The sequence below is a fragment of the Diadema setosum genome, chromosome 2 (genome assembly GCF_964275005.1).
Source record: "Diadema setosum chromosome 2, eeDiaSeto1, whole genome shotgun sequence".
NCBI lineage: Eukaryota > Metazoa > Echinodermata > Echinoidea > Diadematoida > Diadematidae > Diadema > Diadema setosum.
This window is the reverse complement of record NC_092686.1, coordinates 21,305,105-21,330,029: the sequence shown is the minus strand read 5'-3', so window position 1 is coordinate 21,330,029 and position 24,925 is coordinate 21,305,105. Positions and strand designations below refer to the sequence as shown.

The 24,925-nt window shown below is 37.9% G+C and overlaps 1 protein-coding gene across 1 annotated transcript; it reads right to left on the bottom strand.

The window, feature by feature from the left end:
• Positions 1–1,571: 1,571 nt before the first annotated feature.
• LOC140246229 (ras-like GTP-binding protein RHO) lies at positions 1,572–24,385 on the bottom strand. Its single transcript, XM_072325684.1, has 4 exons — positions 24,286–24,385; positions 9,436–9,607; positions 7,576–7,725; positions 1,572–6,600 (listed from the first exon to the last, which is right to left on the bottom strand). The coding sequence occupies exons 2-4, from the start codon at positions 9,589–9,591 to the stop codon at positions 6,328–6,330; spliced, it is 579 nt and encodes a 192-aa protein (XP_072181785.1). The 5' UTR covers positions 9,592–9,607; positions 24,286–24,385; the 3' UTR covers positions 1,572–6,327.
• Positions 24,386–24,925: the final 540 nt, after the last annotated feature.

Below are 24,925 nucleotides of genomic sequence, written 5' to 3'. Positions count from 1 at the left end.
GGATTATGCAGCTTGGGCAAAAAAAGACTTAAAGCCCTATCACTTTTGATTAGAACTAGAGAAAAATATTACTGAATATTCATTGATTTAGGAGGTTTAGACCCCCTGGGGCCCCCAAGGAAAGCATGGTGCCCATTCAAATACTTTGAAATCTTATCCCCATGGGACTACCTGCCAAGTTTGGTGAAAATTTGTAATAGGGTTTTCAAGAAAAAGATGAAAATTTACAATTTCGGTCCAAATTTAGGCCCCCTGGGGCCCCCCAGGTGGGGCATGGTGCCCATTTGATAGAATTGAGATTCTATCCCCTAGGGATGCTACCTGCCAAGTTTGGTGAAAATTTGTGATAGGGTTTTCAAGAAAAAGATGAAAATTTAAAATTTTGGTCCAAATTTAGGTCCCTTAGGGCCCCCCAGGTGGGGCATGGTGCTCGTTTGATGGGAATGAGATTCTTTCCCCCTAGGGATGCTACCTGCCAACTTTGGTGAAAATTCATAATGGCATTTTCAAGAAAAAGATGAAAATGTACAATTTGGGCTCCATTAGGACCCCTCCCCACCCCCCCCCCCTCCCCTGGGTCCCAAGGGGGGCACCCCTGATTCCGCCATGAACAAACTTGAAACTACAATCATCAATGTACTAATTCATAGTATTAACTTAGCTCTATCTCTTCTGGTTCTAGAGAAGAAGATTTTTTAAGATTCCTTAATTTTGGGGGGTTTGGGCCCCTCTGGGGGCCCCCCAGGTGGGGTATGGTGCCCACTTGAACAAATTGAGATCCTATCCCCCTAGGGATGCTACCTGCCAAGTTTGTTGAAAATCGGTCCAGGGGTTCTCAAGAAGAAGATGAAAATGTAAAAATTTTACGCACGACGCACGCCGGACGAAGAGCGATCGCAATAGCTCACTTGAGTCTTCGGCTCAGGTGAGCTAAAAAAAGTCAGATTCTTTCCATACAGCCGTACTGATTTTTGTACTTCCCAATGCATATTTCTCAGTGCAATGTATAATACTGTACGTGATAGTCTGCAGCTGGTTGGAGAAATAGAGAGAGTAAGGAATTCAAAATGTGGTATCCTGAATACAATGTATTTACATGTACATGTATCTTCAAGGCCTTAGCAGAAATTAAGTTTTAGGAAACATTGTAATCTTTCATGTAACTCGGTATAAAATGCCATGAAGAATGCCGATAGTCATCCATCATTTCGCTTCATTTCATTTTGAAACCTGTCCCAGGTGGAGTACATAACCTCTTCATTCTCTGTAAGACATTCCCTTACCACAAAACTGTTTACAATTGCATGTGCAGTACTGTACATGTATTTGTATATATATATATATATATATATATATATATATGCTTCCATTGAGAAATCTTTAGCTGTAAAAAGGAATGCGAAATCCTACCCCTCTTAACCTTAAGCGTCAAATAAAAAATGGAATCTGTCGGCAGTATGCATCAAGCTAGCCTTTTCTTTCATCCTTGTATTCACCGCATGATTACAAACTCACATCATAGAATGGAAAATCACACCTACAGAACAAACTGCATGGAAAACCTTGTGACGTGACTTCACATACTTCTGTAATTTATTAATCATATGCACATGTATCCTGCTCAGTTGATCCATAAGAATAATAGCAAAACATTGATCAAGAAGATTACAAGAACAGATAGTTCTACTTCAGGTCCAGACACAAAGTACACTTGACATTGTAGACTACATTTTTTTAACAGAAAGGAACAGAAAAAAAATATCACTTTTTTTTTCCAAGCTCAATGGGTGTACCGGTATGTTATACACAAGATTATAATAAGCAATCATCTAGATATTTTTATCTGCCAAGTTAATAACATTTGATAATTATAGGCAACTACACGACTAGGTACTCTAAATAGCTGTTAGGTTTTTTACGAGAAACTCCACTTGAAACTCCAGTACTGAAAAATTAGAAAAGAAAAAGAAATATGTATATATATATATAATATATATAAGCAGGCACAAAGATGACTAAATGGTTAAATTTGAGAATCACCTAGCCAGCTGAGTATCTTTTGTGCACACATATATATTTTACAACACAGGTAATTTCATTTAGAGTTGTGATTCCCCACCATTAGGGTTCTCACCTTGCAATTAAACGGCAATTCGTTACGTGGCAACCATGCATCTATAAAGGGCATACATGTAAAGATTAGTACATTTGCAGTCTCCTTGTTACTTCAGTATTTTGTGGGAGAGTAGTGAGCATGGACAGAGATAGGGATACAGATAGGGTGAAAGAAATGTGCTTTTTTAGGTCACACTGCCTCAGCATCACACATACAATCACGCGAGGCAGAACTCAACAACAGTACACGTGCAGTGGCTCTCGCACAAATTCTAGCATAAAAATGAATCTGGTAATATAAACAGAGCCTCCTGTGAACTTGTCCCAACATCAGCGCATTTAGGAAAGGCCCGATGGGTGGCACTGTGACGACTTTCCAAAGCCTTTATGTTTGACTTTATTTGGACCATTCTACTTATGATATACAGTTTGTAGATAAGTTGGAACTGTTACTTCCTACAACTTCTTTTTTTTTTTTATATTTAAATTATCATTAATATTACTATCACAGAGATGAGTGAAGCTTGCTTAATTTGGCATTGTGTCCAAGTCATTAATATTGAAATGTATAACATGTGGCTTCATCTGTGACAATAGGCTTAGAGGCTATAGGCTGGACTTTTGACCACTGACCCTGTGCACACACAATATGACAAACCACAGACCGAGTCACTGCAACAGAAAAGGGCGGCGTCACGACAGATGACCATTTTAGTCAGTTACGGTTCACTTATGATCATTGTATGCAGCCATCATTTACCTTAGATTTGCTGAATGTCTCAGAACGTTTCACAAGCGTGCTATATCCAAAAACCAAGAATGGCATCCATAATGCAGAACACACAAAAAGAGGAATTTCACAGTAATTTGAATGAGCTTTATTTCTGCAACATGCTCATGTCCTTACCAAAGACTGAAGCCAAAACATTAAACAGTATTCATTTAACCAACATTAGCAAATCCTATGCAGACAGCTGTTAACGTTCAGAAATTACACATAACAATGGCCATAGTAGATGAATTACATACATATTCAAGGAATAAAATAATTCATACTCAGAAAAGGAGGGAGGGGGGAGGAGATTCGAACTAATGCAGAAGCAATGCTATTCTCATATTTCACAGCAGAATCATTGTGGCATTCTTGTCCTTACAACAAAAATCACTCATCCTTCTGCATGCCATCAGTTCAAATAAAATACACGACGCAAACAAGTTTGATAAAACAATAGGCACACACTTTAAAGGTTAACATAGGTTTGTCAACTAAAAACATAAGGGTTCATATCCATTCAAATCCATCCAAAAAAAAAACCCAAACAAACAAAACAACCTGTTATTTTATAGCAGTTTACTCTAAAATATATGTTTGCTTTGAAATCATTGCTTAAATGTCATGAGACACAGATTTATCCCTGCCCCGTTGGTATACAATAGCTAATATAGAAAGAGTCAATATTTCCCATCATTCAGTGATGTAGCTAACTTGTACAGGAGAAAATGATAGCTCCTCTTAAGCACTTACAGCTAAATTCATAGTCCAACCAAATAAATGTCTGAAATATTTCCAAAGCTCTTTCAAAACCAAATGCAAACATATGCAACAATATACAGCATCTTTAACCTTGGAGACACGAACCATAGTGACACAGAAGAACAATTTTACTATAGTAAGCAGGAAGCAACAGCTGCTTAGTTGTGAAAGTTGCATCAACTGAGCATGTTATGCATAAGCAAATACAAAATTCTGTGTCACATTGTCCACTGATGGCACCCACCATGAGGAAGGGAGAAGAGCATTGTCATCCATAGTCACTGTTTCAATTTAAGCTTGACCCCAAATACCTTAAAATACTTTACATTATTTTTTTTCCCGATAATTTCTTCTGAACACCAAGGGGAGAAAACACCTATGTGCCAACACAGATCTACCACAGTCAATACACAAACTAGTTGTATCAACAGAACTCGTATAAAAACAATGTACAGGTATATCTTATTGTTTGCAAATGCATTCCACATACTATACTTGATCCATGCCTCAAACTACCAACGGTTCAAGAAACACTGCACTGAACCTTTGGAGGAGTCCCAAAAGGCAGGGTGACATGACATTCTGAAGGAGGTTGGAGGTGATACTGATAAGCACTCCTTGCTCCTATATAGGCAGAATGCTTTCATGGGTCTGTCCACTAATCATGTCCATCAGACACTAGCTAGCTCTCTACAGCTTAATTAGTGCATTCAGTTGTGAAAAACAAAGTCCCTCGCATTCTTTGCTGGGGCATAGGACTGAAAACAATGGTGCAGCCTGTGCAGTATGCCATACTCAAGCTATACACAAACTGAGTATACATGTATTTTATCACCCCCAAATTACATAATTTCCCTCTACTCACCTTCAAATAGATACAAGCTATTGCAATTTTGATGCCAACCACTCAATATCATCAAATGTCTTATCAGAGTCCAGAAAAGCATGAGAGATATATCAGTTCTACTTTAAATGGGTTTTTAACCACTATGAATGGGGGAGGGGGATAGAGCTCCCCCCCCCCCCCTTTCAGAGCGTTTACAAATCAGTTACATTGAATAACTATATATTTTCTTTATTCTTTCCCCATTGCAGTACGACAAGATGTCTTCCTTTTATTGTCTTTTGGTTCCTTTTAATTATAGAATAATTTACATCAAGACAGAAATGAAATGTACATGCCAAAAAAAGAAAGAAAGAAAAGAAATAAAAGTAAATCAATGATAAGCAGGATTGTCAGCATCCCACTTCTCATGACTCCACATTTTCTCTCCAGTTGCATGTGTGTGGGTTTCTAGCTTTGTTTGGAGACAAACAGAATCTGATGGAATGCCTGGCGGGCTACTTTCTTTTCACAACCTGCAGAGCACACAGAAGCAAAAGATCTGAGGAGCTCTGGTTCCTGGATGCCATCCACCTACCACTGACCAGCAGCAAATAAGTACACTGGGCAGGGTCAGCAAGTGGTTGGCAACCATCTCTGAAGGTCAAAGTTGGATTGTGCACTGGATATCACTGCAAGAATCAGCACTAACTGAGATACCACTCTTGCTTTACTCATCTCACAAATTGGCAGACGAGTAACAAGATAGCAGTACCAATTATCTTTCGGCCTTACTAGGATGTCACAATACAGAATAGAATATCAGCACCACGTTATGTCCAGAGATTGACCTGATCAACTGATAGATTCAGAGATAAATGACTGGTTTACTCCCTGTCAGGTGCACTCAGACTTTTCCCCATTTACCCGAGGGATTACAAATCTTATAGAGGCCCCTAATGAGACCATTCCAAGGTTGCATGACTAGAAATAAGATTTGCAAAAAATCCATGAACTGGAACAAGTTAATGAAATGGGGACAATGTTTTTCCAGATTATGTAGGAGACTTTATGCATCAGTTATCACACAAACTGACATCAAAGATTGTGAATTACATATCAATGTGCACATTGCCCTCTTACACAAAGGGACTGTGAATTCCATCAACGCTTTGAATTCTACCACTTTTTTTTTAATCTTGTTAGCACATTTCCTCATAGATGAAGTGATAAGTCACAGTGGTTGTAACCAATTAATTATTTTGTTTGTGTCTTCTTCTCTTCATGTTTTGATATGAGGAATGAACAGGCCATGATCTACACTAACACAGGCTGGCCGTTCAAAATGGACATACCACACAGCATTTACCACTTTCCACTCTTTTCTATGTGAGCATCAAGTAGGGTGGTAGTTTATTCACCGATTCCACATAAATCATATTTCCAAGGATGAAACAGCAACATATGTTATCTCAGCAAACGTCCATAAAGAAATATGTTTTCTGAATAGCCATGTGGACATGTGCAAACACAAGCCTATAATCTACCTGTCCAGTTATTCTGCGGATTTTCTCCCTATCCTTGTGTAACACATTTACACCAGTTCGTACCTTAGATACTTAAATTACGTATTTTCTCATGTTGAAAAACAGACAAAGAAAAATTCCAGTCGGCTGGCACTACCGTCTCTGACCTTCAAAGCATGTAACCAGTAAAAAAAGATACAATGAATAAAAGAAAAAAAAAAATAATTGTAGCAATCCACTGATATTTTCTTCCAAACATGTGTCATCAAAGAGCTCTTCCTGCACTTGCCCCTGCCATAGACACCCATTTCTGAGAAGGACACAACTTCCTACAACAGACTACATTTTGATGACTTCTTCTTCTTGACCTGCAGGGCTGCCCGAGTGGCCGTCTCAAAGACCTCCCTCACACCTTCATTGGCCTTGGCCGAGCACTCCAGGTAGGAATAAGCGTTGATCTTGTCGGCCATCGCCCGGGCCTCGTCTGACTTGACGGGCTCCTGCTTCATCTTGGACAGCTCTCGCCGTGTGTTCTCATCATTGCGGAGATCCTTCTTGTTGCCCACCAGGATGACTGGCACATTGGGGCAGAAGTGCTTCACCTGGACGTGGGAGAAAGAGGGTACAGTTGAGAAGAGAGCATGAATGTTAGTTTGATAGCCATTGGATAAATAGCCTTCTGTAAAATAACACTTCAAAACCATAAACAACCAGAAATATTCCTACCGTTACTTCCAGTATTACTCGCACGGCTACTGTCACCTTTGACATTAGTTGTACTGTTATTCACGGTGCTACATAAGCACTTGCCTGATTGCCCTGGGCACATAAAAATCAAAGTCGGGCAAGTGTTTTGGAACAGTGGGGGAAAATGCTTGCCCGAATTGGGCAAGCAAAAAGTGTGGAAGACACTTTTTTTTTTAACTTTTCCCCCCTTCAAACCCATGAAGTCAGCCATACAAAAGCCAAAAGATAATGACTGTTAAGTGATGCAAGCACCTGAATTTCATTTCAGCAACTTTCCAACACTTGTGCGAAGAAGCTCCAATGCAATGCAACACCGACACTCAACCGAACCAGGTTTATACTCTAATGTGTTTAAGCATGTGGAGCCATGTGTGCTGTTTATTCAAATGATTGTGTTCTATGAAGCCCTTGACTTTCAAGTGATTTTCTATCATCTTCTTATATTTTAGAACTTTCTTTTCGGGCAAGTATAATTCATGTTCTGGCAAGTGTTCTGCGACAATCTGAAAATCTGCTTGCCAGACTGGGCAATTGGTAAAAAAAAAAAAAAAAAAAAAAAAAAAAGCATTTTTAATTTACCTTTGACCCTGTGGCTCAAATCTTTCCCTGTAAACATTGCGCAACAATGCACAAAACCAATCAAAACTGTTTTGAATACAAACAACATACTATTCCCTGAAATGACTGCTTGATTTGTTAAAATCTTACAGAGCTGTTGTCAAGAAAGTACATCTATATTAAACACTGATTTAGTGTACCTCCTATCACAAAATCATCTCTCTGCTAATATCAACCTTATAAACATCACTCTTTAGATATCACTCTCTCACCTCAGGTGTCCATTTCTCTGGGATGTTTTCTAAACTGTCAGGGTTGTCAATTGAAAAGCACATCAGTATAACATCTGTGTCTGGGTACGAGAGTGGTCTCAATCTGTCGTAGTCTTCTTGACCAGCAGTATCCCATAATGCTAATTCAACCTGGGAAGAAAAAATCAAGTCATTTCATAGCATTTATTTGATAACGTACAAATGAATTACATCCACATTGACATTATTACACAGCACATTCTAAGAAGTTCTTGTTTATAAAATGCATGATTTCAAATTTCATTCCATATGTCTTTTGTTTGGTGACAGCCTAAAGTTGATGGGCTGCATGCTCTGCCTCAAAACCTCCACTACATTTCACCTAAAATGATGGCTGTGAAGTACCACAGGACAAACTATGCCAGTTTAGAATAAACAAAATCCTTGTAATTTTCTTTTACAGTTATTGACTGCCAGCAGAATATACCAGTCATTTAGGACAAATTCATCAGGTGAATGATTAGTCATTACAAATTCATTGTCATGTAAAGGAAAACAAAATGTACTCAGAACAAAAAGATGACTTTAACAAAGGGAGAGACATGAACAGAATAGATCAGTGAAAGTTTAAGCAGATTTAGTAATTTCCACAAACAAGTTTCAAAACCTTTTGAATGTCAGGAAATTCTGTAGGTGTTTCAAATCGGCTGTCTTTGGTTAAGTATGAGAAGAATGTAAAACATACTGCTTTGCATTACAGTGTTATGTGAATACAAGAATGGGCCTAGAGGAAATCCATTTCCTCAACAGTGTATTTTGGATGACATGCCATACCGGATACCTTTTGTAGACTTGTACAAACATTTTGCAAAGTCTTGTTAATCCATGGCTGTTACAAAAACCTTTTTCCACACTCGATAGGTTCATATACCACAGATATTTACATTGAGGTATTAGTAGTCATTCTAAGTTACAATACAGCAATGTTTTCTTAACAGGACCTATGGTAGTTGTTGTTGGTTTTTTTTGTGTGTGTGTTTTGTTGTACCACTGCCCTTTAACGCATTCAAGAAAACAAATTGGACTTCAATATTTTGCATGTCCATCAGAGGCAATAAAAACAAATTGACACATAAAGAGCATGTTTGCAAAGGGTGGGATGCTTTGTAAACATCATTCTACAGAAATGATAGATGACAGAACTCATGTCATCTTTATAGTAATTAATAATTAGACAAATTTGTATAGCGCGGCTACTATGTAAATATACTCTACTGCGCTGTGATGTACTGTAACAGAGCCCCTAACATTGTCACTGATTAGACACACACACAAAAAAAGTAACAAATTAATCAAAGACTTCTGAAAAAAAGGTAAGTCTTCAACAAAGATTTGAAGACAGCAAGTGATGGGGCCTTCCTCATTTTCTCAGGTAATTTATTCCAAAGTTTTGGAGCAGCACAACTGAAGGCACAATCCCCCAAAATTACTCGTTTTTAAGTGCAGTTGCTTTAGAAGCAACTATCCTGTGTACTTCATGAATTATGCAAATATGAATATGATTTTATTGATATCAATTCTGATAAATAACCAGGTACTTTGTAAGTAACAAAATCTTAAAATACAATTCTCTGCCTTGCTGGCAACCAATGCAACTTCATCAAAACGGGTGTAATATGTGAATATTTTGACGAAGTGGACACAAGTCTCGCACATGCATTCTGAACATGCTGAAGCTTGGTTGTCTGTGAATCTGGCAAGCCTACTGCTAATGAATGTGTGAACGAGAGTTTCAGCGTCTTCCTTGCTCAAATATCTACAAATGTGACACAAGTTAGGTAACATTATTTGACAAAATTATTTGACATAATAGTAACTCACCTGTTTTCCATCTACTTCTATATCTGCTACGTAGTTCTCAAATACTGTGGGGACGTAGACTTCTGGGAACTGGTCTTTGCTAAACACTATGAGAAGGCAGGTCTTTCCACAAGCACCATCACCGACGATGACCAACTTTTTCCTGATTGCAGCCATGGTTCACTGTGTCACACTGTATGATTTAAGAGATAATTTAGAGACACATGGAAAAGATATGAATGTCATATGAAACTGTCAAAAAAACAAACAAACAAATAAACAAACAAACAAGCCAACAAACACTCATATACTGGTATGTACTTAAACTTGCTCATTTATTTGCTAGTAAAATTCCACCCCCCCCCCCCCCCTTCAAGGGACCCTGAAAATATTAAGAAATTGTTCATATTATGGTATAATACAAATGTTGAGAATGGTAGTTTTAAAATGGCAACTGAGAAAACAATAACTATAAAAGTGGCTATTTCCACACATATCAAGGAAGTACTTAAACTGCAAATATTTTTGTGTTATGGCTGTACATGTAATTAAATGCAATGAAGTACATGTATTGAAAAAATAGCACTCCTCACAGAACTTCCCAACTTGTTTCTTCTTTTTCAGTGAAGCAAACATCTGCCACAAAAAAAAAAAAAACAATCTTGAACTACACTGTATGTTAGTATGTAACTACAAATTGTACTGCCTTATCTCACAACAGAGATGAGCTTACAGTCTGAAAAAGTCACTTATCAAGGGTCTGAAAAAGACTAGAATGAAGAACCAGCACTTCAAATAAAAAAATTCTTCAAAATATATAATGTGTAAAAACAGCCCCATTTCCAGCATGTGTGCATGAAGTGGAAATGAAAGGTGTTTCCACAGGAATGTAACACTTGGGCACAATGGCCTTATTGTGCCCCTGCCATGCATGGTGTCACAAAGTGAAGAATATCGCCCTTTGAAATACAGATCGCAGCCCTGAAAAGTACAAAATTGTCTGGGGTACAATCTTGGGAAATAACCAGACATTAATTGGAAAACTCTGCTCTTCTTTTCTGACTATATGAGAGAAGATAGCATGTGCATATCAGAAGTCAAGATTAGGAACATGTTCAAATCTAAATTTGGATATGGCATGCTTATATTTTTTTTTTTTTGGTATCATATTCTCCATGAATTGTATAAATTTATACAAGTCTAAAATGCACATTTTTATGATGGTATTACAGTAAATTTGTGTGTGTAGATGGCCTGTGGAATCCACCCCCCCCCCTTACAAAGTTGATGTCTTGATACACCATTCCTTGACAACAGCACATTAACATGCTAGCACTCACTTTCCTACATTAACACACAGTCTTCATACTGCTTTGATGTACATATTTTCTTTCATTCATTCATTCATTCCTATCATAATGGCATGGGAAACATCCTTGTCAATTTCACAAAAGCAAAAAGTAACAATGGCCTAATAGGATATTCGCAGGACAAAATGAGGTGAACATACAATAACCATTCTTCAAGGACACACTACCTGGTGCACTCACAGAGTGTATACAAATCTAACGGTAATTGCTCTTGCAGTCAAGTGAATCTACAGTGTGACAGATTTAGTTGCTGTTGTCAACCATCCTTTTTTTACTGTACAGATGCAGTTGAGATGTCCCTTTGATTGAGAGTGAAGACAAAAAGCATGTTGATGGCAGTCATGACAATACCAATAGATCTACAACGTAGCTGTATACATGTTGGAAATACATTGTACGTACTGTAGGCCTATCCATTACCACTGTGAGAGTGCTATAAAAGTTACAGTACAAGAGCAGTCAGGGTACAAATTCCATCTCGACAGCATACTTTCAGTCAGATACTGAAACAACACTACACCTTGTTTTGATAATCTGCATTCATCATGTTACATGTACATTGTACATACAATCTGTACATTCCCTAGGGATTTAACATACAGGCACAAATGTAGGTTATACATACACACAATGTTTTGGGTATCGCTTACAGTTCAGTGACACGGTCTTTTCATACGAAAAAAATCTCCTGTGTTGAAGTTAACAAATGAAATTATGTTGAAAAATAAATTAAATTACAAAGTAAATATGATTTCAATCTACAAGTGATGCTAAATGATGATGAAGACATGTGTACCTACATGTAGCAACATTATAGTGCACATTACATTGGCATTCACGGGTGCTCTTATCAACCCTAATTTAACCAACATGTCATGATCCATACACCGACAATGATATCAATAGTATTGGAGTATGACGGCACTAGTTACACTGTACAAACATGTAGGCCATACGTTTTGCTCATTTGCTCATGATCTTTTTTTTTTTCTTTCTTTTTTCTGGCTCTACAAAGTCTGTAAAGTTTTAAGGTGTGCTATTTTACACGAATATTAAAAACTGAGTTCGTGTTTAAGAAAAGTGGGCAATTTGAGGTAAGATACAAGATATCAGCCCTGACACACCATTTTGGTTCAACAGCAAGCAACAAAAAACTACTAAAACCAAAACAAAAATTTTTCTCCTCACAGGTGAAAACTTTGGGAATTCCAGGAGAAAAGAAACATAATTTACTCCGTTTGCATGGCACAAACGTCTGCTAAATCTAAATTTTTCCTACATGAAAGAAAGTGTACTAACAGTAAAAGAAAGTACAGGAAGGAAGTGTATTCTTACTGTTATGAAATGATACAATATGTATGGATCCTAATCAAATGATTGGTTTTGCCTAAAGGCCAAAATTTACTTTCCATCAAACATGATACTAATGACTGGTACTAACTACATGTACTAACACCTGCTTGTATGTGCTCATTTGCATTGCCCATGTGTTACTGTTATAAATGCACTGCAATTATTTTTTGTGTGTGGTTCAACTGGCTTTGTAGCTGGTACTGGCCCTGGGAATCTTGCAAAAATGACTGCTAATCTAAATCATCTCACCATTTTGTAAAACAAATAATGCACATTATTTAGCCCGGAATTATCCATCCTCTACAACTTTGAACAATCCAAACATGTCCAGCTTCACCTGATATTTCCAACTGTTCCAAAGCTTTATCGTGTAGATAAATACTTACCGTACACCCTGTAAATGTGCATCATTTGTTATTTAAGTAAAAGCCACACATGCAACTTTTACAGGATCTAGCACACAATACCCGATGACAAACTGATCCTGTACACGCAAATATACTAGCACTTACTCAGTTTGAGAAACTGTCTTGAAAAACAGAAGGCACGCAAGACACAGTCCCCTATGGCAAACTGCCTGTATTGTACATGGACGTACACGGTAGATGTATGCTACTGTATGTGCATGTAGAGACTACTGTACCGCTATAAGGTTCTGTGTGATACATACATGGTCTGTGTGTGTGTACATGACTGTGTGTCTTTCTGTGGACAGCCAGTGCTATGTGCATGCACCATACATGCATCCATTACTGCACTGGACTGAAACCAAACACAGCGGGGAGTCTGAGTCATGCTGAACGGTCATAGGGAGCAAACCTGGCAACTCCCCTCAAGAATGCCTGCCTCTCAACAATCATTGGCTATCCACAGCAATTTTAGCCACCTACACAGATATCCGGAACAAAATGAGTGCATGAAGATGGTGCCTAATTAATTTGAGATATTTCAAGCTTAGTACAATTAATGGGGACACTGAAGATATTAGTACTTTGCTCTATAATACTTTTACAGACAATGCTACAGTGTACATAAAAAAGGGGAAAAAAGATGCTAGCTGCCTCGATCATGTAACAGTATGGTACAGCAGATTGCTAAAAGATTGCCTGTAAATGGCTGTTGAGCAAACTATTTCAATTGTTATACCAAGATATGTAACTCTTCCCATGATTAGTGAAAAAGAATACTTTATCGATTCAAATGATCTTGACTGACGCAATAATTGATTGTTAATAATATTCACTCATATCACTCACAAAAACCTGCTAACAGCTGCAATCCAATACACTTGTAATATATATCCCTGGTTGGCATGAGAGCATAACCTATCATTCATGTGGCCTCAAGTAACACTTGCACTTGCCTTATTCCTCTTTGAATAACTAAAATGTCTCATTACCTATTACTACAATGATGGATAAGAGCATAATACATGTAGCCTGTAGGCCTATATAATACATAACACAAGAAATATATCTTTGGATTCAACCTTAGAGAGACAACATACAAATTGTACGAATGGTCAATATCACTTTATTACTGAGACACTAAACTGTACATCGTAAAGAGACAATTTGTGTCTCCTGAACATTTTCAAGTAGGGCCTATATCATATCCCATTCAATCCATTTTTCCCTTTATGTTAAACCATGAATACACTATGGCGCCAAGGTACATGGAAGTGATGTTCATGGAACAATTCAGGGCACAGTTCACCACAACACTCAGGAAATTACTCAACAAATGCAGTAATTTCTGTATAATGTGTCAAAGACACATCTTTTAACTACGAATGTACAGGAAGTAGAAGTGTTCTAAATAATCGTCTCCCATACATTGCTGACAGCACAGCCTACGACACAAGTGGATATTAGTGCTCTGTAATCACTGTTCAAGCATTCTCTTGACAAAGGAATTTTCCATCAGCGCGATTGGCCAGAATCTCAAACTCGTGATCTACCACAGCAGTACCAGGGAGGCATAAATCATGCTTGTCAAAGCAATCACAGAGGCTTGACAGTCACTATATTACCTGTTGACAACTTGCTATAACCAGGGAGCTTAAAAAGCTCCTTGCTACACTATGGCTGTTCCTATGATCGCTCATTCATTACCAAATGAGCTATCTTCTGCCGGTTACCATTACAACTGACAAGCTGAAACCCTCGGAAGCATAGCTTATCCTGTAAGATCATACAGAGATCTGTGAATTTAAGTACTTGTATGTTTTCTTGCAATATTTAAGACATCACATTCTTTTTGTTACTGATCATCACACTACTTACAACAGCATCATGTGAGAGCACACCAGCACACTGACTCAATGAAGGTAAAGCACAATTGAAAACTATTAATCCAACCATTGTCAAGGACTACAATTTGGCATCACCACACCATGGACCCCAGTAGCTAATCTACTCCTAGAAGTGAGGTGACATTACCGACATTACCTTAAAAAAAAAATGTAAGTTAGGAATCAATACAGTCAAAGACCAAAGGCATCTCAAAACATGATATGAAATACTTCTTCACAGTGTCCTTTCAGTGAGTTCACCACTGTAAACATTACTGTATAAGCTGTTATTTTCGCGTACAGATATTTTCGCGAATGAGGTTACGGACATTTTCGGGAGATGTTGTTTTCCAGAATGGACGCCGAGGCCATCGTAAGTGCACTGTTAACCTAGCACATGGCAATATTTTCGCGTGTTGTTAAATTCACGGTCCAACAGTGACTCGCGAAATTTGCGAAAATTAAACCCTCGCAAAAATAACAGCTTATACAGTACCATTGTAGCCAGCATTTATTTGTTGATCACAGAAAGTTAGATTTGGCAGATTTGATTACAACCCATTAAACACATTTACCAAAAGTGCTGGGATTCTAAGTTGTAATGATTGAATATGTGTCACTCAGAGAACAAAGATACTGAACAGGCAATAGTTCATAAGCTTCAAACTTCCTGCATAAATCCAAAATATCATATCAATGGATCAATGAAGTTATTTCATGAATACAAATCTCTCCACTAAGATTCTACATCTATCTAAAAAAAAAAGTAATTTCAGCATCCTAAAAACAAATCCCATATCCTTATATGTATTGCATGTTGGTGAGCAACCAAGAGATCCATTATCATTCAAGGTTTCTAGACAATACAGTGACCTTTGCCCACTGTTACATGTAGCTAGAATTTACTGTCTGCAAACTACAAGGAGAGGATCATTAAGGCAGAGTGTTGCCTGACTACAACTCAACAGACTCATACAGTACACTTGTGACTGCAAAACAAGAAAGCATACTACGATCTTTAATAATATCCTATGGAATAATTGGATCACCTTCAATAGCTAACCAAAAGACAACTTATAAGGCATACTATGGATTGATGACATTCTTGAAAAAATGTCCCATACCACCAACCTACAGTGTAAACTTTCACCCCAAACACTGAGCATCCACATGTACACTACATCATCAAAATACCTTGAAATGACCTAACATGGAGTAAGTTTAATATTGATGAACTAAAAGCACAAATCAGCTCATTTTACAAATGATTTCAACAGCTTGCAGAATCTTCACTGCATTCAGGAAAGTAATCAAAACTATAGTGTAGTGACTTTTTAAAACAAAATCAAAGACATGTTTTCTTCTTTTTTTTTACACAAAAGACTCTGAAAGCAAACTAATATCTCTGCTTGTAAGCCTGTATAAGAAAGTGTATGTACTGTAAAATTAATGTCCAGTTCCCTCATAAAACATGCTGTGATCTAAATTCATGAAAACTGCAGACAAAGTGTACTATCAGAGCTTTCAACAGGGAAATACATGTACATAAGTGTATATGTAGTGAACAAAAAACAAGCTACATCATCACAAGAAAAGAAAAGGGGAAAAATGTCTGGCAAAGCTTAATCATGTATCTCACTTTTCCCACAGCCAAAGCAATCAAACTATGTTACATGGGCACAGGAAGTGCAGAGAGAAACGATATCACCATCTCCTTCTGGTTCCTCATCCGTCCCTATTGGCATATCTTGACTCCTACAATATACACCATGACTGTTGGATATCACATGGCTCAGTACCAAAGACCTAGACCACATGTCAGTCCTACAGGTTTATACTTGCCATTGTGTACAGTGCCCTTCAGAACTAGAGAATCTATTCTTGCACAAGACCACTCTGAAGTGGGAATTTTAGGACTATAAGTTCACCATCAGAAGGATCAAGTAGTTGCTGTCGAAATGCGAATTTCATTAAGGATCCAAAAACAGGAACTTGAGCTCACTGCAATTACAGCTTTCGCACCCACAATGTACACAGTCTACACACATGTACACAGTGCACAAGTGTAAATATAGGATATTCTAACAGTACGAGTGTTGCTTTCATTGTATACATTGAGTAGACTTTTGTCATCTTACTGCAGGATCAACTCAGATCGATAGCAGTCACACACACACACACAAAATATATGTGACCGTGCACCTCAAAACGAACATAAAGTCGCACACACTGATTTTGCGTGAGGACTGAAAATAAGTGAAATGGGTCAACCTAGCCGAACTTGACTTTTTCATATTTTCTGAAAGAGTTGGTCTTCTTTTACATTATGCTAAAATTTGGTATCATAAAACGGGCAGGAAACTGTGTTTTTTTAGCAGTTTATCTCAAACATTTTTGGTAGAATAGTGTGATTAGGTGTGTCTTTAGAATCCCTTTTTCATTTCTGAAAAGCCTTGTCCACACTCTTCACTTTCAACTCTAATAACTTTTGAAAGGTTAGTGCTACTGCTTTGAAAGTTGGCATTAATTATGGACAGAATGTGTTAATGAGGCATGCTTAATTTCAGTTTAATCTGATAATCCCTTCATTGTTGTTACTCTGGTGGTTTACTTCCTGTTTTTTGTCCCATTCATCGCTCAGCTAGCACGGTTTGGTAAAGATTAAGCGCTTGAATAGACACTGTACTTCAGAGCCTCTTTTCTCAGTTCACACTTTTCCTGAGTTTGTGCTTTCTTTCCAATATTTAGATAGGTTAGGAGAGTCCATTTGATTTGAGTTATACATCATTTTAAAGCTTAAAGTCTGCTCTTTCAGAATATGGTCTTAACTAAAAATTCATGTTTGGCAACTTTTTGTTTGTTTTGAGGTGCAGGGTCACATATATATATAAAACTAAAGAAGCGTACACTGTATGTAACAGATTTCCTGGTAGCTAGACAAACTACCAGGTAGTGACATTTTATCAACTAATTTTTCACTACTTCATCACTGTGACATGATAGGAGCTTGTGAGCTGGTTTACTTTCATCATTTCCTGTTATTTATAATAGCAGTGTGGCAGGCATCAATTTCCCTTTTGATTACAATAATGAGAATGTGACAGGCTACAAACTAAGGAATACGAGTGAAGCTTAAGGAGGCCATGGAAGGAACATTGAATACCGACAAGAATTAGGCACGAGTCCCTTCAACAGTCACACTTGGGAATCCAGTGGAAAGTGGAAATACTCTGTGGCAGACAAGTCTACTCACTATAGGTAGTTCCACAAGTGACACACTACAACCTGTAGTTGCAAAAAATAAAATAAAATAAAACAAAAAATAAAACAAAAATGGGGACACAGTTGTCACAGCACTTGGATGCAAATGGTTGCAACTGATGGCAAAGGGCCCACTGATTCAAGCTGCACTTGCCATCCTTGTAACTGTCCAGCCAAAACTCTCATCTCATCAAGCTGACGAAGTTAGTTATAAATCATGACAGTTGCACAATTGATTACTACCACATACTACATCTACAACCCCTTTCTAGTACAACCTAGTACATTTGAAAATATGGTTGTTTCAAAAGCCTATAATACCACTGTTGGGTGTTACACAAGCATTCACTACAAGCAGATGAGGTACACGTAGTATCACATTATATGCAAAACTTGTGTATTAGTTATTAATACTTCTACTCTGAATCTAGTCCAACTTACAAGACATAAGCATTTGTAACACACTGCAATGTCTGCACTCCCTGTAGCAACCATTGCCTTACACAGTGCTGCTCCTTCATTGACAATACCAATACTGGGTACAGTTGCTCAAACATAAAAAGTCAGCCAAGAGAAAATGCTGTTCAGGTAGACAGCAGGTAGACAGCAGGCAGACTACATTGCTCCCCCCCCCCCCCCACAAATGTAAAAGGCAATTACAATGTACTAGACTATACATTAACAGTAGCCAAGAAATAACGAGGCAGAGTTGGTCAATGCCACACCCACAATGGAGCTCCTGCAAAAACGATGTAATTTTCTTTCTACTGCCAGTTTGAGTGCCCCTTTTACAGTAGGTACACATACATTTATAAAAGAAAAACATTTCAGATTGTCTGAAAGAAATTAAGCATGAGCATTAGATCAGCAGAAATTTGAGAAAATTCAGGGTGCGAGCTACAGCTACTTCATATTCTTATGTTGTCCATCATGACATTAAAAACAGACAGCTTGAAATAATAACCTTAGTCATGGTACTGAAGCAGCTTTAGAAAACACAAACAATACAGGGTTTCAATTGCCTCAAATTTCAAAATTTCTACACATTATAACAGCCTACATCTCTCCTTCTCCAGGTACTAATAAAGGATGTATCTTTATTTCTTTTTATTATTGATACCACAGAATGATTCAATACCAACCTGTCCCTCTGAAGCAGGAAATAAGACTAATTTTCTTACTGCAAAAGTGGTTCTATGTCACTGTCATTTAACCAATGTCAACAGAAGGTACCTAGAACCAAACTGCCATACCACATTACCTGTCAAATACAGAAAACATCAGGAGTGTCTAAACAGACAGCAAAGTGTGAGGACCATTAATCATAATTATGCTCTGCAGTTCAAATTTAGCCCCAGTTTGATGTATACAATGTACAATAATGCAATATTTTTGTTATAAAGGTTTAGAATACCGATTTATCCCCTCTCCCTCCCATTGACATGTTTGTTTCTCTTCACTAAACTAAAACAATATCTGTGAATAGAAAGGCATCAGAATTTCTCTGGTTCTTCTATCACTACTCGGTACTCTCATCTATAACATTGTTCGTGCATAACTGGTAACCGGTTTGAATACATGTCAGACCAAGCTCAGTGTGTTAAAGGGACAGTACTCTCATCTATAACATTGTTCGTGCATAACTGGTAACCGGTTTGAATACATGTCAGACCAAGCTCAGTGTGTTAAAGGGACTGTACATTACTGGTTGAGGTGGGGATTCATGTTTTGAACATTCCTAAGTGAGATAATGAGAAACATATTATGAAATATGAAAGTGCATGTAATTTTAAGAAGGATTCAACATTTATTTGATGAAAATTGGTTTTCAAATGACTGAGATATCCCAAAAAGTGATAATAATAAAAGGCAACAGGCCACGTCTTTTATTAGGATCTCTTTGTTTCACCTTGTTTTTGGATCTCAGCCATTTCAAAACTGATTTCCATAAAATAAACTTTTGACACCTCTTAGAATTACATGCTCTTTGACATCTCATAGAGTGGTTTCTGAATATCTTGCAAACATTAAAAGCTAAATCCTCACCTTGACCACTGTACACACCCTTTAAGATGGATGGTTTCACCTAAGAGTAAACTGAAGTTTGGTATACCCAAGGGTTCCGTTGGTGGCCCACTACTCTTTTCAATTTACACTTACAACCTATTGGAAAAACCAAAAGCCCTACAATGATTGCCACTGTTTTGCAGATATGAAATCCAAATTATGTCTCTACCAAACCTTTATTACCATCACAAACTGAAGTATTAATACATAAATTTGAGTTACAATGTATGTTTAGATGAACTCAAACTATGGTTGACATCAAATGGTCAGTAACTAAATGACCCCCCCCCCCAAAAAAAAAAAAAAAAAAAATTCCACTTTTACAGTATTGATGACACTTTTGATTGATCCATCAAGTGCAACACGAAACCATGGCGTAATATTTGATCTTGAAATGTCTTTTGAGAATGATATCCTGTACGAAAAACCGGTTGTCAGGTATCAGTTGCGCAATCTAGAATTCATCTAAAAGTACATGTACAGTACGATACCTTCCCAAAGTTACAACCAAAATTTCAATACATGCTTTGATCTCTTTTTGCTAAGATTTCGTTAAATCACTGTTTTGCATTCTCCCTTTAAAAAAAAAAAAAAAATTGTCTAAACTCATCATTAATATGATTATGATTATTAAATATTACATTATCATTATTAATATCACTGATCAACAACTACAGACTAAACATTATATACCATATCGTCGAAAACCAGACTATTAGTACAATGTGGCCACCACAGAATAAATTGGAAGTTAGTAACAGGATATCAGAACATCTTACACTGTAGATGCAAGTGTGAATGAAATCATTTGGGCAGCATTCATGACTTTTTCTTTTTTTTTTTTTTTTTTGCTTATTTGAGACTTTGCCAAATATCAGAAATTATTGAGTTACTGTACTGTACATTAGATTTTCAGGTTTAGTAAATTAAAATTATTAGAAAATATGATTGTATTTATACCCTATCGATAAGAGATATTGGCCATCAGTTTGCACACATCTATCATCAGTTAGTCAACTCCTTTTTTTTTTAATTGTTCCTAGAACCTAAAAATTTCGTTTCTCTTTCCACTGCCTTTGTTAGTCTAAGTTTATCAGAATGTACAATATCATCGGTGAAAGTATGTACTTTACATGTAATTATGTTCACACAAAGGTACAACTTTGCCTATGATTTTGTGCCTCGCATCAAAATAAAAGAAGTCGCTTTTCACTATGTCAGTTTGGTATCATTGTAAAATTCTAATGTCATTAATCACCCTGGGTCTTTTTTTTTTTTTCCTTCTCCATTACAATATTGTTACAATTGCAGCCAGCTCTCATAAAGACAAGTTATTACTACACTGTACAGTGAGGTACCCACACCTCGCCAGCAGCCCTAAATCCGCCATCCTGTGTAAATTGCTACAATGGTACAAGCAAACTATTAAACAAAAATGTACATGCGGGACTGTGTGCAGTACATTAGAAAACTTTGCAAGGCTACCACAACCAAGCAAACTGAGGTGAAAACTGGCCAGTTTTTCTTGGAAATCTTAAATTTACATATGGAATTAGTACACTGTACATGTATCATCACGGTCTCCTGCACACGTTTTACGTGCTTTGTCTATGGGGTAAGGGGTGGCGGTGGCAAGGTGCAGGCCCCTTCTGTCATGAACTAAATGATATTCTCGTTTAACAGTAGCTACAAATTTCCGGTATCGATCACTGAAAATGTGGTTCCATTGGAATCTTCAGCTTTTTTCCTGTATGTGAGTAGGATTTCATAGAATTTCAGTGACGTCATGTGAATGAAATATGCACAAACTTGAATTATGGCAATGTGCGGGACACTCGAGTACACTACCTATTCTACTTCCACAAGGTTTCCCAGCCCTCCTTGGCTTGTTGCACTTGCTTGGTCATCCTCCCACATGCATCGACAAACAAGTTTGTTTCATTCGGCCACAGAACTAAATCTATTTTGAATAATCTTACTTGCTGAACAAAATCAAATGAATATGAGACAGCTAAGTAAAATTTATAATAATCAGTGATAATTCCAGGTAAACCTAACTCAAGCCGCCCCATTATAATTTGACCACAATGCTGACACTGTTCAAAATTTGACTGTCTGCTACATGTAGAAACCTACAATGAATTGTGCTTTTGCGCACGGTTGAGCCTTGACCGAACCCCCCGAAAGATCGGTCTGTATCTTGTCGGGGATATGTTCCGCGGAGACTACCAGTACGTCTGGCTTCACGGAATCCCCTCCTATACAGAGGAGAGCCGTAAAAGTTTTTTTTTTTTTTTTAAATGATAAAACACTCCTCCTGACAGACAGATTTTTCTGTCCAGATTGAACCTTGGTGCAGGTGTCAATACTGTAAAACATGATATGTTCACGGCATGAATTTTTCACGAATTGGAGCCGACGGCCTATTTTGCGGCATGAAATTTTCGAGAACTGCCACTGGCATTCAATGTATATAGAGTAAGAACCCCAATTTTCGGCTGGCCTCCAATATCCGGACACTTACCACTTATCACAAGGCAGCAAAGTGGACTGTCACAACACAAGCATATCACATCGTTTCACATACTAGCACACTCGTTCACCACAGGAAAGTGCATGAGTCACCTCCAAAAATCCATCTAAAATCCCAAATTTTGCCGTCAAAAACGCGGAATCGCTGCACCTTTTCCAAAGCGCGCGCGAATAAGGTCCCGTGTAAAGAATCGGGGTCGCCGAAAAAGCGCTAAAAATTGAAAAATTACGCCGTTCTGTTGCGAGTTTTTTCGTTTATCGCAAGCTCAGAGTGCGATGGTATCCTCAAAAACACAAAAGAAAAACAAAATCTCAGTGAGTAAATGTACAGGGACTGAATGCAAGTGCAGAGTCCCCAAAATTCGGACACGAACGGGCACTGTAACATCCCCGATGCAACCTTGCGCCAACAAGGTATGGCGTGCATGGATTTTTCAGCGGCCTTGTATGCGTATTGACATTGCGCGCGTGTCCGAATTTTGGGGAATTGACAAGGTCATAATGTTTGGGGATTTCGTGAAATTTTATAATCTGTTTAACAAAATCAATATTGGGAAAAATTAGGTTGATCAACATACATTATTATAGATATAATTTTGTGGAGTATTATTTGAGTTGAATAAATATTGCAAAAAAGCTTCAGTGTCCGAAAATTGGGGCTTTTACTCTAGTGGAGACAAGAACTTTCGCGTGCATTTTAATTTCGCGAATCTTGGCGCGCGCGAAATTCGCGAAATTAAAATGCACACGAACATTCGTTTTACAGTACCTTTACGAGAAACAGTAAGGAACCCACTTCTACATGGGTTCAAAGTGCAGCATGTTCACCTAACCTGGTCAGTCTAGCACAACCATTTTGGCGATGTTGCCCATGGCCATGATTAGACCGCTTCCATGAATCGACCACTCTTACGCACAGTAAAGGTAAGTCTTCTCTCCTAGTTCATGAATAAAAAATGGCGTTTACAAATCAAGTGTGAAATTCAAACTATGCAACTACCTCCACACGTGTTCCAAAGAGCATGACAATGGGCCACGCCACCAGACTCAATCTAAATTTCGCAAGTATATCCTTGGGTTGGTGATCGCTAAGTATATATGCACATAATTTTACTTTATCTGCATCCCTGCATTTCTTATCGGCGTAATAATAAACGTATTGCGCGAAATCTAGGTGTCACTCAGTTCTCAACACGGGCGGTCGAAAAATGGGCAATGCGCTTTACAATACACAGGAAACATGCTCGTAGCTCAGCTCACTGCCACACACAGGCACAAGGTAGTACTCATGTAGATTGTAGCCTGTGCTGTAGTATACATCACCCAGCAGAATTTATTTTACTGAAATTTCTTTATTCATGTATAGCAAACATACAGTAAATTTTACCTTACACTAGCAGATACGATTTGTGTGCAGAGCTCGAGTCAAGAGTTGTTTGTATCATCAGCCAAATGTTGACCCCTCAAAAACTTCGGAATAGTATAGTAGAAGTGGTTAGTTAGATTAGATTTCTAAATCTAAACGGTTTTCCTGTCTGTATCATGTAAATGTACCTTTTTCTAGTAATCGACATGTGCATCAATCTTGCCATGATGATGCAGCATGCAAGCAACGCGAACAACTTCATTTTTGCACAGCGGGATTTACAACGACATGCCTCGTACCTTGAGCTCTTCGCACACACAGCATCTTACCGCCACACGACTTCGGACATCATACTAGGCTTCTATAGCCTTGTGGTGCAGCATACCACATACTGGAACGTACGTTGTGTATGCAGTCACCTCATACAAACAAAGTCACGAAAATTCCCCATTCACCTGTGTACACCGTGAATGAATAACGGTCACGACTATCTTCGAATGCAGCAGAAGAAACAAAGAATAGACCAAATTCAACCCTGACATACGATGAGGCTATGGCCGGACATTATTTTCTAAAGATCTTAATACCAAATAGGTACGATAGATGTCAAAAAACGATTCGAAACTTACCAAGTTTTATATAATAATACCAGGAAGAGGCAAAAATACACCCCTTAGTTATACACTCATTCGTGATGCTCGTATGAGCCACACCTCGCAATTGCTCGTATCGGGGGTACTCGAAATGAGGCAATACCTGTATCCCCAGATGACGTTAGCCACATAATGTAGGAACAACACAGCGTCTGCTACGGACACCGCTAAATTCAAAACCACTGCCTGTCTCAATGCCTTCAAAATCTATGAATTTATCCCAGTAATTTTCCTCGTGCATTATCATCGAAAATTCCACTCTGTGTGATGAAATATTATCGGGCACTGATTCTAAGTAGCATATCTGCAGAAATACTGATGGTAGGGTAATGATTAATCCTTCCGCCAGAAATTCTGTCAGAGAAAATACTGACCATTACGCGTGTCTTCTATACCAGTAGTTTTGAAAGAGTGATAGGTTTACAATGTATTTTCTGTTTTCATCAGGATGTAAATACCTCATAATTAAGGCGACATCAGAGTGCAGTTTTGTTTTTGTTATGTTTTGTGGGGGTTTTGCGTGTGTGTGTTCCATCACATGTGAGAATATCGTGATTAGAAGATGAAAACTCTGTTGATTTCGATTTATTTTAGAACAGCAGTGTGCAAAGAACAG

Bases quoted from the DNA above. Each gene is read 5' to 3' on its own strand.
- LOC140246229 (XM_072325684.1), bottom strand. From the start codon at position 9,591: ATGGCTGCAATCAGGAAAAAGTTGGTCATCGTCGGTGATGGTGCTTGT. The intron at 7,726-9,435 runs GTGAGTTACTAT...TTTTCTTCCCAG, and splicing joins TAGAAGTAGATGGAAAACAG to GTTGAATTAGCATTATGGGA. The intron at 6,601-7,575 runs GTGAGAGAGTGA...TCCCACGTCCAG, and splicing joins CAGAGAAATGGACACCTGAG to GTGAAGCACTTCTGCCCCAA.